This window comes from Carcharodon carcharias, chromosome 8, assembly GCF_017639515.1.
Source record: "Carcharodon carcharias isolate sCarCar2 chromosome 8, sCarCar2.pri, whole genome shotgun sequence".
NCBI lineage: Eukaryota > Metazoa > Chordata > Chondrichthyes > Lamniformes > Lamnidae > Carcharodon > Carcharodon carcharias.
The window spans coordinates 64,017,067-64,030,612 of record NC_054474.1 but is presented as its reverse complement, the minus strand read 5'-3'; the positions used below and the strand labels follow the sequence as shown (position 1 = coordinate 64,030,612).

At 44.9% G+C, this 13,546-nt stretch overlaps 1 protein-coding gene across 1 annotated transcript in view; it reads right to left on the bottom strand.

The window, feature by feature from the left end:
• The window catches only part of LOC121281444, an 80,819-nt gene that overhangs the window by 53,412 nt on the left and 13,861 nt on the right, over window positions 1-13,546 (bottom strand). Inside the window, exon 5 of the mRNA XM_041194389.1 lies at window positions 3,753-3,775. Within this exon, the coding sequence (XP_041050323.1) occupies window positions 3,753-3,775 (23 nt within the window). The remainder of the gene's footprint in view (window positions 1-3,752; window positions 3,776-13,546) is intronic.

Here is a 13,546-nt window from a genome sequence, read left to right as displayed (position 1 = left end):
TAAGAGCGCACTGCTCCCTGAGACAAAGTGCTGTCTCAGGGAGATTACTGACAGTGCACAAAAGTTAAAAAATAGAGAATTAAAAATATTATTAACATGTCCTCCTCATGTGACAATGTCACACGAGATGGGACATGTTAATAAATATCACATTACATTTATTATTTATTTTTAAAAAGGAACATGAAACCTCATCCAGCCAGTGGATGAGGTTTCATGTATTATCAGAAGCCCGCTGGGGCTCCTGGCCTGCCCGCCAGCCTTAAGGTTGGACGGGCAGGGCCTTTAATTACTTTAATTACCCTGTCAACAGCCTCAATTGACCATTGACAGGTCGGCAGGCAGACAGCTGATTTCGCTGTCTGCCCGCCTTCCTGAAAATGTAAAGGGACCGGATGACATCGGGGGTTCCTCCTGACATCATCCCACATCATTTTCCCATTGGTGAGTGGGCCCCACCCCCAAATTGCCGACAGGAAAATTCTGGCCAACATTTCAGTTTGATGACCTTTCATCAAAATCGGGTAAAGTAAGAAATGTAATAGGTTTAAGCAAGTAAAAGGGGTGGAGGGTGGAAAAAGAACAAAATGGAAGGTCGATGATAGAATAGAAGATGGGACACATTAAATGACATTAGAGCCTGTGGTGCAGAGCCAAAGAGAGTGCTAATCGAACAAGTAAAGAAACTAAACATTTATCCGGAAGAGATGTGAATGGCAGTAGAATATGCAGCTGCTGTCTGAAAACAAAAACATGTGATAAATATGATTAAGACCAAAATATGCAAATAATTAAAAATAAACAAAATAAGGGCAGAGATTCTCCCACCATTTCTGCCACCTTCAAGTTGATCACAATCTTTCCCTTATGTTCTTTTTCCAACCTCCTCCATTTTACTTACTTAAAACCTGTTACATTTCTAATTGTTCCCAGTTCTGACAGAAGGGCATCTACCTGAATTGTTGGCCAGAATTTAATGTTTGTCGGGCGGGCACGCACCTGACCCAACCAAGTGTAAAATGAAGCACAATGACATTGTGCAAGCGTCCCGAAGTCATCGCGCACTCGCGCGATATTTCAGTCGGCAGGTGCACTTCGCCTGACAACAATTAAAAGGCTGATTAAGGTCATTAAAGTTATAATTGTAAGAAATTTTTCACTGCTCGTCCAACCTTACGGCTGGTGGGCAGGCGAAAAGGCCAAGCGGCCTTTGCAACTAACAGCAAATAAAAATTAAATAAAAATGTAAACATTTCATTAAGAACATGTCCCTGCACATGTAACAGAATCACATGAGGGGGGCTGTTTTTTAACAATTTAAAATCCTTTATTTTTATTTCTTAAAATTTTCATCTCCCGGAGGCAGCTCTGTGCCTCAGAGAGCTTTTCCAGTGGGCACCCGTGCGCATGCGTGAAGTTGCTCGCTCACCCCCCCACCCCCACACAGGCAGCACTGAGCCCTGCCACGCATGTTTCACGTTGGGCGGGCCTTAATTGGTCCACCAGAGTGAAATCACGGTTCACGGTCTGGCCCCAATCGTGGACGGTGGTTGGCTTCCCATCCTCCCCCGGTGAGCCCGCCCGACAAGGAAAAAATCCTGACGGTTAACTCGGTTTCTGTCTCCACAGATGCTGGCTAATCTGCTGAGTATTTCCAGCATTTGCTTCACCATGGACGTCCAATCCCTCCACATCTCCATCCCCCACCAGGATGGTCTGAGGGCTCTTCTTCCTTGAACAGAGGCCCGAACAATTCCCATCCACCACCACTCTCCTCCGTCTGGCTGAATTTGTTCTCACGCTGAACAATTTCTTCTTTAACTCGTCTCACTTCCTCCAAATAAAAGGTGTGGCTATGGGTACCTGCATGGGCCCCAGTTATGCCTGTCTCTTTATGGGGTATGTGGAACATTCCTTGTTCCAGTCCTACTCAGGCCCCCTCCCACAACTTTCTCCGGTACATCAATGATTGTTTCAGTGCAGCTTCATTCTCTCATCTGGACTTGGAAAAATTTATTAATGTTTCTTCCAATTTCCACCCTTCCATCACTTTCACGTGGTCCATCACTGACACTTCCCTTCCCTTCCTTGACCTCTCTGTCTCAGTTTCCGGTGATAGACTGTCCACCAATATTCATTACAAGCCTACCGACTCCCACAGCTACCTCAACTACAGCTCCTCACACCCCGCTTCCTGTAAGGACTCCATCCCATTCTCTCAGTTCCTTCGCCTCCGTTACAGTTGTTCTGATGATGCCATTTTCAAAAACAGTTCCTCTGACATGTCGTCCTTCTTCCTTAGCTGAGGTTTTCCACCCATGGTGGTTCACAGGGCCCTCAACCGTGTCTGACCCATCTCCTGTGCATCCGCCCTCACACCTTCCTCTCCCTCCCAGAACCATGATAGGGTCCTCCTTTTCCTCACTTATCACCCCAGCAACCTCTGCATTCAAAGAATCATTCTCCGCCATTTCCGTCAACTCCAGCATGATGCCACCACCAAACACATCTTCCCTTCACCCCCTGCCGTCGGCATTCCATGGAGGCCGTTCTCTCCGGGACACCCTGGTCCACTCCTCCATCACCCCCTACACCTCAACCCCCTCCCAAGGCACCTTCCCATGCAACTGCAGAAGGTGCAACACCTGCCCCTCTACTTCCTCCCTCCTCACCATTCAAGGGCCCAAATACTCCTTTCAAGTGAAGCAGCTCTTCACTTGAACTTCCCTCAATTTGGTCTACTGCATTCGCTGCTCCCAATAGAGTCTCATCTACAATGAAGAGACCAAACGCAGACCGGGTGACCATTTTGAGGAACACCTTTGGTCTGTCCGCAAGCATGACCCAGGCTTTCCTATCACTTACCATTTCAACACACCACCCTGCTCTCATGCCCACATGTCCATCCTTGGCCTGCTGCAATGTTCCAGTGAAGCTCAACGCAAACTGGAGGAACAGCACCTCATCTTCTGACTAGGCACTTTACAGCCTTCCAGACATAACAATTGAGTTCCACAACTTCAGATCATGAACTCTCTCCTCCATCTTCATCCTTTTTTGATCCCCTTTTTCAATATTTATTTTAAAATTTTTTTATTTTTTTTCTCACCTATTTCTATTATAATTTTTTAAAATTTATTTTCATTCATTGTTTTATCCCCACCTTTTAGCCTATTTTTCCCACAATGTCCCCACCCCCACCCCACCCCCACCAGGGCCATCTGTCACTTGCTCACCCTGTTTTCTACTCTTAATGTCAACATTAGCACCTCCTTTAGCCAGTATCACCACCATCAACACCCCTTCGACCTTTTGTTTATGACATCTTTGGCAATCTCTCCTTTGCCTCCACCTATCACTGGCCTTCTATCCAGCTTCACCTGACCCACCCTCCTTAAACAGTATATATTTCACCACATTTCTACGTCTCTTTAGTTCTGAAGAAGAGTCATACAGACTCGAAACTGTAACTCTGTCTTTCTCCCTACAGATGCTGTCAGGCCTGCTGAGTTTTTCCAGCAATTTTTGTTTCTGTTCCAGCATTTTCTGTTTCTATTTCTGATTTCATTCATTTGCAGTATTTTGGTTTTGGAATAATCTGACAATCTAGTTTTCAAGGTCTTCGCTACATGTACTTTTTGCACTAATGGAGCCCCAACCATAGATTACTCCTGCTCTCCTTGCCCCATAAAAATAATTTATCATTCATCAGCCCTTTTCGTTGTGCTTTCTAATATTAGCTAAAATCCTACCTTTCATAAGTAGATTTGAAATCCTGGAAAAGACATCAAAATGATTAAATGTAGTTAAAGCACACATTATAGATTACTCACTATTATACAACAATGGAATTTAAGAAGTTGAGGACTTCATAACTAAATTTATCTATTGGATGTACATTAATATTGTTTTGAAAATTCATGTTCCTACTATCTTTTAGCAGTGAATATATTATGATGCATACGTGAAAATGTCAATCACTGTTGTTACCTCAGCAGGATCGAGATTAAAAAATTAATGGGGCAGCATCTTCGGGTCGGTGAGCGGGGGCAGAACCCGCTCGCCAACACGTAAAATGATGAACGAGGATAGGCAGGATGAGGTTTCGTGCAGTGTTTAAAAATTGAATAAAATTTTTTTAAAAATTAATTGACATGTCCCAACTTACTTATATTAATCTCCCTGAGGCACCTCTGTGCGCATGCACAAAAGAGCGCAGGCCCTGACACAGGGAATCCCCCCCCCACTTCCCACCGCCCACACTGGAAGCGCTCAGCGCTTCTAGACATACGTCATGCCAATTAAGGCCCGCCCACATAAAATAGCGGCACGGACCTGATCGGGGGCACCAATTGGGTTTGCGCCCACCCCGCACAACCCCCACAATGGGGGAAAAGTTCTCCCCATGATTTCAGAACAACGGTATTGCGAAAATCTAGTTAATTGTTTATGGGCAGAATCTCACAGGTGGGCGCGTGCCTGACCTGATTGGGTGTAAAATCGCATGAGGCGACATCAGTCAGGCGTCCTGATGTCATTGCGTACTCACGTGATATTTCGCTTGGCACACGCAGAAGTCGGAAGCGCACCTGCTGACAATTAAGAGGGCAATTAAGCCCATCAATGCTGCAATTGTCTCCGAATTTTCATGGTCCTTCCAAACTTATGGTTGACAGATAGACAAATCAGCCAGGTAGACTTTGCATTTTTCATCAAATCTCATCCAAGGGCAGGATGAAATTTCCGTTATGAAATAAAATAAAAATAAATATCTGTGGACTGCATTTTTATCAGGTATATTTTCAGGTGCTTGATTGTGATGCATGGACAATTTTGGCAGCTTTTTAAACCTTTATTTAATCATTTGAAGGTCTGCAGCTCCTTGAGGCAGCTGTCTGCCTTCAGGAAACTCTCTGGTAGTGCTCACCTGTGCCTGCGGTGATGTCATCGCCCCTCCTTTTCTCGCCTCTACCCCAGCAGCACTGAGCTTTTCAGCATGCATTTCATGCTGGCTGGCCAATTAACAGAAATCACGGTTGGGGGCTGATCGCATTCGGCGGTCCTTTTCCCAACCGGTCCTGAGCCTGTCAATCGAGCGCGCCCACCAAGGGTAAAATTCAGGCCAATATGTTTTATAATAAAACTTAGTTTTAGGAATTAAAGTTTTAACTGCAGGTAAATGGGGGCATCTGGTGGAGAAACTGAGTGAAGCCTTGGTTAGAAGGTTCTTTTGTTTAATTTATCTGTGTGTGTTTGCTGACAGAAGCAGGCAGTTCAGTTTGGGTTTCGTGAGGGAAAAACAGCTGGCAGAAAGTAGTTAGCTTGAATCGTCAGCGTGGAAAGAGCTGTACAGAAGCAATGGAAGCAGACTGGGCGCAGTCTATGTATGCCCAAAGTCCGGGCAAGGAGCTGAAGAGTCCACAGTCATGAAGCCTTTAAAGAAAATTGGAGGATTGCTTAGCGAAGAACTACTGGAAAGATCCCCATGACATTTGTACTTTGGAGGATAACAGGAATACTAAGGAGAATTAAAATGAATTCTGGCGGACTGTTGCAACCCGTTGGATTGGTTCCAGGAAAAGAAAATGAACCTCCAAGATTTTGTAAGATAAGGAACTCCTGTGGGGGGGAAGTAAACAATAGAACTATATTACTGCATATTTAGTTATAAACTATAGTGTTAAGTTAATTGTGCTTACTTTGTTTAATTTTCTTGGATATACAATAAAGCTTGTTTTGTTTAAAACCATGAAATCATATGGCATAGTTCTTTCGGTTAATTGCTGGGTGTTTGGATTTCTTTAAATGTTAAGGGTCCCTAACATAATCATACCAGTGAAAATGTCAATCACTATTACTGCAATAGGACTACCCAGACTAAAAATGAATGATTTCAGAGCTACACCATGTGAACCAGTTTCTTTCTTTTCTCTTGGACAATGTATCCTCTGAAGAAAACATACAACCCCTTTTCTTTTTAAATCACCAATATCCTCATTGGTTCTATCTGTTTCCCAGAAGCTGAAGAAAGCAGAATGTCCCTCAGTGCTATTACCTAGCCATCAGCAAGAAAGGCTGTACAAGCACACAAAAACACCAGACCGGAAAAGACCAGCTGGCTAATGCCTCATATAGTTGTGACACGTTATGCATCAGATCATGAGATTCCCTATCCTCCAGTGGCATGCTGGCTCCTGGGAGAGGCAAACAGAAGACCAAAGCAAAAACCCAAGGCCAACTGAGAAATCTGGAAATTTCCTCTATGATCTCTTTTGGAAATCCAACTTTTGTCCAGGAGGGAAACTCATCACTGGTTCGAGTCATACCTCATACAAAGGATGATAGTTGTGATTGTTGGAGGCCAATCATCTCAGTCTCAGGACATCACTGCAGGAGTTCCTCAGGGTAGTGTCCTAGGCCCAATTATCTTCGGCTGCTTCATCAACGACCTTCCTTCCATCATAAGGTCAGAAGTAGGGATGCTTACTGATCATTGCACAGTGATCAGTACCATTCACAAGTCCTCAGACATTGAAACTGCCATGTCCATATGCAGCAAGACATGGGCAACAAAGTGGTAAATAACATTTGTGCCACCAAAGTGCCAGGCAATGACCATCTCCAACAAGAGAGAATCTAACCATCTCCCATTGGTATTCAGTGGCATTACCATTGCTGAATCCCCTACTATCAATATCCTGTGCTTACTATTGATTAGAAACTTAACTGAACAGCCATATAAATACTGTAGCTACAAGAGCAGGTAAGAGGCTAGGAATTTTGTGGTAAGTAACTCACTTCCTGACCTCTCAAAACCTGTCCACTGTCTACAAGGCACAAGTCAGGAGTGTGACAGAATACTGCCCACTTGCCTAGATGGAGTTCAGCTCCAACAACACTCAAGAAGCTCAGTATCATCCAGGGCAAAGCAGTCTTCTTGATCGGCACACCATCACCATATTAAACATTCAACCCCTCCACCACTGACGCACAGTGGCAGTAGTGTGCAACATTTACCAGATGCACTGCAGCAACTCACCAAGGTTCCTTCAACAGCACCTTCCAAATTTATAACCTCTACCACTTTGAAGGGGAAGTGCAGAAGATCATGGGAACGCCACCACCTGCAGGTTCCCTTCCAAGCCACTCTCACCATCCTGATTTGGAATTATATCACCGTTCCTTCACTGACACTGGGTCAGAATCCTGGAACTCCCTCCCTAAAAGCAATTTGGGTGTACCTACACCAGGTTGAATGCAATGGTTCAAGAAGGTAGCTCACCTGTCAAGGGCAGTTAGGAATGGCAACAAATGCTGGCCATGCCAGTGACATTCACAATCATGAAAGACTAAAGAAGAGGTTAACCATGATTTGTATTCATTAGTACCTTTTTCTTATTTTACAATGTGATCATTGCCCCACTAGGAAGCAGTCTAATCCTCTCTTGAAGTAAATCAACAGATGAGAGAGTCCTAGTGGTGACTTTACATGTGATTTTCCTCCCTAGGAATGTCTCAATTTCGTGCCTCTTCCCAGCAGTGCAACTGAGGTCAAGAACTCAGCTTAGCATGGGAGATACAACGACCCTGTTCACCCACAACAAGCCTCCTGCCCCCTCCCCCAACAGCTCAACGTACCTCTGTGTGGGGACACTCTCAGACTCCACAGATTATTGCTGTAACACAAAGTGCTCATTTACCTACTTTATAGCCAGAAACTTACCGGCTTATCAGGCAGGCTGGAGGAAGCGGGCAGGGGCGGGTGCGGAGCCAATCACCATCCGCAATCGGCTGCGTGCTGCCATTTAACGTGGGCTGGCCAATTAAGGCCTGTCCAGTGTGATGCATGGCCGGTCAGCGCTACCTTTGCGGATGGGGGGAGGAGGGAGAGTCGGGTCCTGCGCACGAAATATCCCTGAGGCACGGAACGGCCTCAGGGAGATTAAGTTGATAGCACCAATTTTTAATAAATGATCTGAAAAATTATTTAAAGGTGCCCCCTCGTGACAGTGTCACTTGAGCTGGGGCATGTTTGTTCATCTCGCAAATTTTATTAAACTTTCAGGAAACCTCATCCCGCCCATGGGCAGCCCTGAGAATCAGCTTAATTAGTTTCCTGATGGCCTTAACAGGCCTTTGACAGTTCAGTGGGCATGCAGCTGCCTCCAGTGTGCACCAGCCGAACGAAATATCTAAATGATGAGAGGCGACGTCGGGACACACGCCCAACGTCATCGCGTGTCATTTTGTGTGTCAACGTGTTGGACCCCCACACGCACGCTGGTGGCAATATTCTGGCCTATATCTATAAAATTATTGTCAGGCTCTAATTTTTAACCTTGAACATATTGAGAGTTTTTGGCTGTGTCATTTGAAAACCGTGTCATTTACAAGAGAGAATCTAACCTTTTACAAATCTGAAATAAGCTATTACAGTATCGTTTGAATACATGGAAGATGTCACATACTGTCAGGAATGTTTTAAATTGTGAAACCAAATAAATAGCAGGATGCTGCCACAACTGAAACATGTAAATAAGGAGAAAAGGTAAATTTGGCAGCGGCAATTAGGTGAGACAAAAATTGGGTTTTGAAAGCCTGAGGGTTGTAGAAGGAAGTAAAAACTGAGGAATGCAAAGAGCATACACTTCATGTAGTCGTCACTGTTTCCACATGAATTGTATCTCAATTCCTAGCATTCTTGGTTAAGCAACTTGAGTAAAATTCTGCTTGAGAGAATATTGCTAAGTAAGTATAGACATTGAAAAACTATTCAAACAGCATAGTAAATGCACTTTATGATTACAACTTTTTTTTTAAATGAGTAAAGTTGAGTCTATTACCTTAATAAAGAACAATGGATCTTTTTGATTTTTCAGGTCTTGTACTTCCTGAATAAGATGAGTAATAACTTCTCTTTTAATTTCTAATTCTTGTATTTTCTTTAAGACTTTTGAAAGATTTATATTTTTTTCTGTTATAACTGTGTCTAAAATTTGCTTTTCTTGTTTGGTCAACAGCATTCTAATTTCTTGGAACAAGTCTGAAATTTGTTTTCTTAAAACAGCACTATCTTTCTGTAATGAAAGAAAAATAATTCTAATTAAAGAGTAAGGATAAATTAACTGGTTCTCGCATTAGGAGTAATGTAACTTAATGGATGGTGATACCTACATTGTAACATTTCCTCAAATCCTAGACTGAACAACCATCAAACCCCAAAGAAGAAACATCTTTTTATATGTCAGCATGCTCTAAATATATTTACTAAAAATCTTTTTTGTGCATAAAATTAGATGAAATTACACTTCAAATAGGCTAACGCTAATCCATTCATACTTTCTGCTGTTGGCATGTAGGAATATAGAAACATAGGGCAGGTTTTTCCGGTCAGTGAGCAGGGGCGGGGCCTGCTCGCTGATGTATAAAATGATGCGGGGCTACGTCGAGCGTGACTCTCGATGTAACCCTGTGTCATTTAGATTTTCAGTTCAGCGGGCGCGCAGCAGATTCGGCTGCGCGTCCACCAAACTGTCAACGGCCTATTAAGGCCATTAAAAAGCTAATTAACATGATTGATGGATCTGCCCGTCCAACCTTAAGGTTGGCGGGCAGGCTGGGAGCCCAGGCAGGCTTCAGAAAAAACATGAAACCTCACGGACGGGATGAGGTTTCGTGAGGGTATTTAAATTTTTATTAAATGTTTAAATAAAAGTTATGGACACGTCCCAACTCATGTGACAGTTTCACATGAGGGGACAAGGCAGGGAAATTTTTTAATCACCTTTATTGAAAGTTTTAAATCGGAGCCGATCTCCCTGAGGCAGCACTTTGCTTCAGGGTGACCTGTGTGCTCTTTAGAACACGTGCACAAAGGAGCACACTCCCGGCTCAGGGAATCCCCAACCCCCACACACAGAGAGCGCATAGCGCTCCCTGACAGACATCACACTGGGCAGGCCTTAATTGGCCTGCCCACGTAAAATGGCGGTGCACCCACGACTGGGGGCGCCGATCGGAAGCCCAACCGCCCACGCCCGCTCCTGCACATCCGCCCCACCCCCAACAGAGGGAAAATGTTGCTGATAAGGATACGAGTAGTTTATTTAGCATGTCCTGCTATTCAGTGAGATGATCTGTGACCTAATTCCACATCCCTGCCTTTGTCCCAAATCTCTTAATACCTTTGGTTAAAAGAAATCTATTAATTTCAGATTTAAATTAACAATTGACCCAGCATCAACTGCCATTTCTGAAAGAAGGTTCCAAACCTTTATCAATTAACACTCGTCAAAGGCTTGACTGTAATTTTTAGTGTATGTGCCTTTATCATTGATCCCTCTACCAGCAGAAATAGTTTCTCTCTCTCTACTCCACCTGTTCATTGAGGACTTGAAAACTTTGATCAAATCACCTTTGAAGCTTCAAAATTTCAAGGATTACAGCCCCAGTCGTTGTTACCCTTCCATGTAATTTAACTCTTGGAGCCCAGGTTTCATTCTGGTAAATCTATGGTGCACTCCCTTCTCAGCCAGTATATTCTTTCTAAAGTGTGGTGCCCAGAACAACTCACAGTACCCATGGTGTGGTCTAACAAGGGCATTGTATAACTGAAGCATGATTTCTTCCCCCTTGTATTCTAAACCTCTGGATATAAAGGTCCATATTCCATTAGCCTTTTTGATCGTTTTTTACCTGTTCATGACATTTTAATGATCTATATATGCAAGGGCTGCATTTTCCGGTCAGTGAGCGGGGGCGGGACCAGCTTGCCAGTGCGTAAAATGATGCAGGGTGATGTCGCGTGGGCGTCCCGATGTCACCGCACGTCATCCCGATCTTTAGTTCAGCGGGCGTACACCGGAGTCGGCTGCATGCCTGCAGAACTGTCAACAGCCACTTAAGGCCTTTAAGAAAGTAGTTAAACCAACTAATGGACCTGCCCGTCCAACCTTAACGTTGGCGGGCAGGTGAAGAGCCCAGGCGGCCTTCAGAAAAAACATGAAACTTCATCCACAGGCGGGATGAGGTTTCATGAGGGATTTAAAATGTGGATTAAAATTTTAAATAAATTTTTAAATAATTGACATGTCCCTGCTCATGTGAGTGTCTTTGCCTCAGGGAGATGAGTTCGCTCTTTTATGCGCACATGTGAAAGATCACACTCTCAGTTGAGGGAATCCCCCCCCCACCCCCCGCACAGAAGTGCACAGCACTTCTGGGTGGATGTCATGGTGGGCGGGCCTTAATTGGCCGGCCCACGTAAAATGGTGGCGCCAATCGGGAATCCACCCGCCCGCTCCCGCACAACCCCCCCCTTCCCCACCCCCCCCCGCCACCCCACCAACAGGAGGAAATGCTGCCCCAGATCTCTTTGGACCGCCACCACTTGCAGCTTTCACCATTTCAAAAGTACACTGATCTATCCTTTTTTAAGTCTAAGGTGGATGTCCTCACACTTGCCTTATTGAAATCCATTTGCTACAATTTTGATCATTCACTTACTGTTTCATAATTTTATGCTTCTATCTGCATTGCTTACAAAACAATATTATCCTTGTGGCATCAGAAAGCTTGGTGTGTGTCTCTACTCCACTATCTAAGTTGCTAATAGTTGTGGCGAATAGTTGAGGCCCCAACATGGATTTCATTGGACACCCTATTTACATCCCACTAATTAGGGTAACGACACGTTGGCCGGAATTTTCGGCTAGGCTAGCGGGAGCTGGGGCCAAGGCGTAAAATGACAGATGGTGACATTGGGCAGGCGTCCCGACGTCACTGCATGTCATTTAGATTTTCAGTTTGGTGGGCGCGCAGCCAAACTGTCAAAGGCCTATTCAGGCCATTTAAATATTAATTAAAGTAATAAACGGGCAGGCAAAGAGTCCAGGCGGTCTTCGCATTTTTCATGGAACCTCATCCACGGGTGAGATGAGGTTTCATGAAGGGTTTAATAAATTAAATACATTTTTTCATTAGTGTTTATTGACATGTCCCAGCTCGTGTGACACTGTTACATGAGGGCACATGTCTTAAAATTTTTCTTTTCTTTATTTAAATTTTAAAAACTTAAATTAATCTCCCTAAGGAACCTCTATGCCTCAGGGAGATTTCTGTGCTCTTTTGTGGGCATGCGTGAAAGAGCGTAGGCCCCGACACAGGGAATTCCACCGCATCCCCCCCCCGCCTCGCCCACACAGGGAGTGCTTAGCGCTTCCAGGCGCACGTCACGCTGGGCGGACTTTAATTGGTCCACCCACATGAAATGGCGGCACGTACGTGATCAGGTCCCTGTCCACTCCCACCTGCCCCTGCACAATGCCTCCAACCCCCCCCCACCCCCCCGCCCCCCTCACACCCCACCCCCGACGGGGAGAGAATTCTCCCCATTATCTTTATGTTCTTTCGCCTTCCACTGAGCCAATTTCCTAACCCAGTCAATAATTTTCCTTCCTTTAAAGTTCATATCCATAATCCATAAAGATTTTCCTATCCTTTATTTCAGTCACCTCTTCAAAAAAGATCAATTAGTTTCACCAGGCATGACCTACCCTTTACAAATCCACGCTGACTTGGGGAATCAACTCAAAATTTTTAGGTGTTCAGTTAATCTGTTCTTAACTGTAGACCAGTAACTTCTTGGCACTAGATGTTAGACTAGCTGATCTATAATTCTCTAGTTTCCCTCTCCCACTTTCTTAAATAATGAATTTGGGGGAAGGAGGGCATAGGACAGGTTGAGGACTCGGAAGGGTAGTGAGCAGACAGGGGTACAGTATTAATGTAACAGGAGAGATGGTGAATTGTAATGAAGAGAGCCTGCCCCTGTGGTGAGTTTGGTGGTGGGGGAGGGGGGGGCATCAGGGTGTCGACCTCACCAGCTTGCCACCGCCATGCAATTAAGCTTATGGCAGAAAGGCCCCTGGACAGCCTTCCCACCCTGTCACCAATTTAAGTGGCTACTTGATTGATGCCCATTTAAGGGTCTTATCTCACCGTGTCACTTGTTCAAAGGCAGTCAGTGCCTAAACGAGGGACCCAGCATCAGGAAGGGGATCCCATTGAGTCAGACCCTGCCCTTGCTGCCAACACCCCTTCCCCACCATTCCCCCAAGACTCCCACCTGGCCATCACTCACCTGTGGCCTGGAATCCAGTAATGATACATGGCACTGGAGTGGGGGGGGGGTGTGTCATACCAGCACCAGCCACCATCTCGCTCCCCCGGCGCTGTCATTCAATAGAGCAGTCAGCCTCTGATTGGCCAGCTGTTCTCAGCAGTGGGGGAGTTCCACACCTAGGGAACGCCTGCCGCTAGCCTATCAAGTGCCTGAGTGGAACAAGGCGTGATGGGCCTTCTGGAAAAGAGCTGATGTGAGGCTCTCACTGGCTCTCCAGCCATCCAGAGGCTCCTGTCTGCAAGATTATACTCGTAATATGTAGTTGGGAACAATATGTAAATAAATTGTATACTCCTCACCCATTTAGAATAACTAAAAATGACTATTTTAGCTCTTTGTCTTTCTTTTCTTTCATGGGATTTA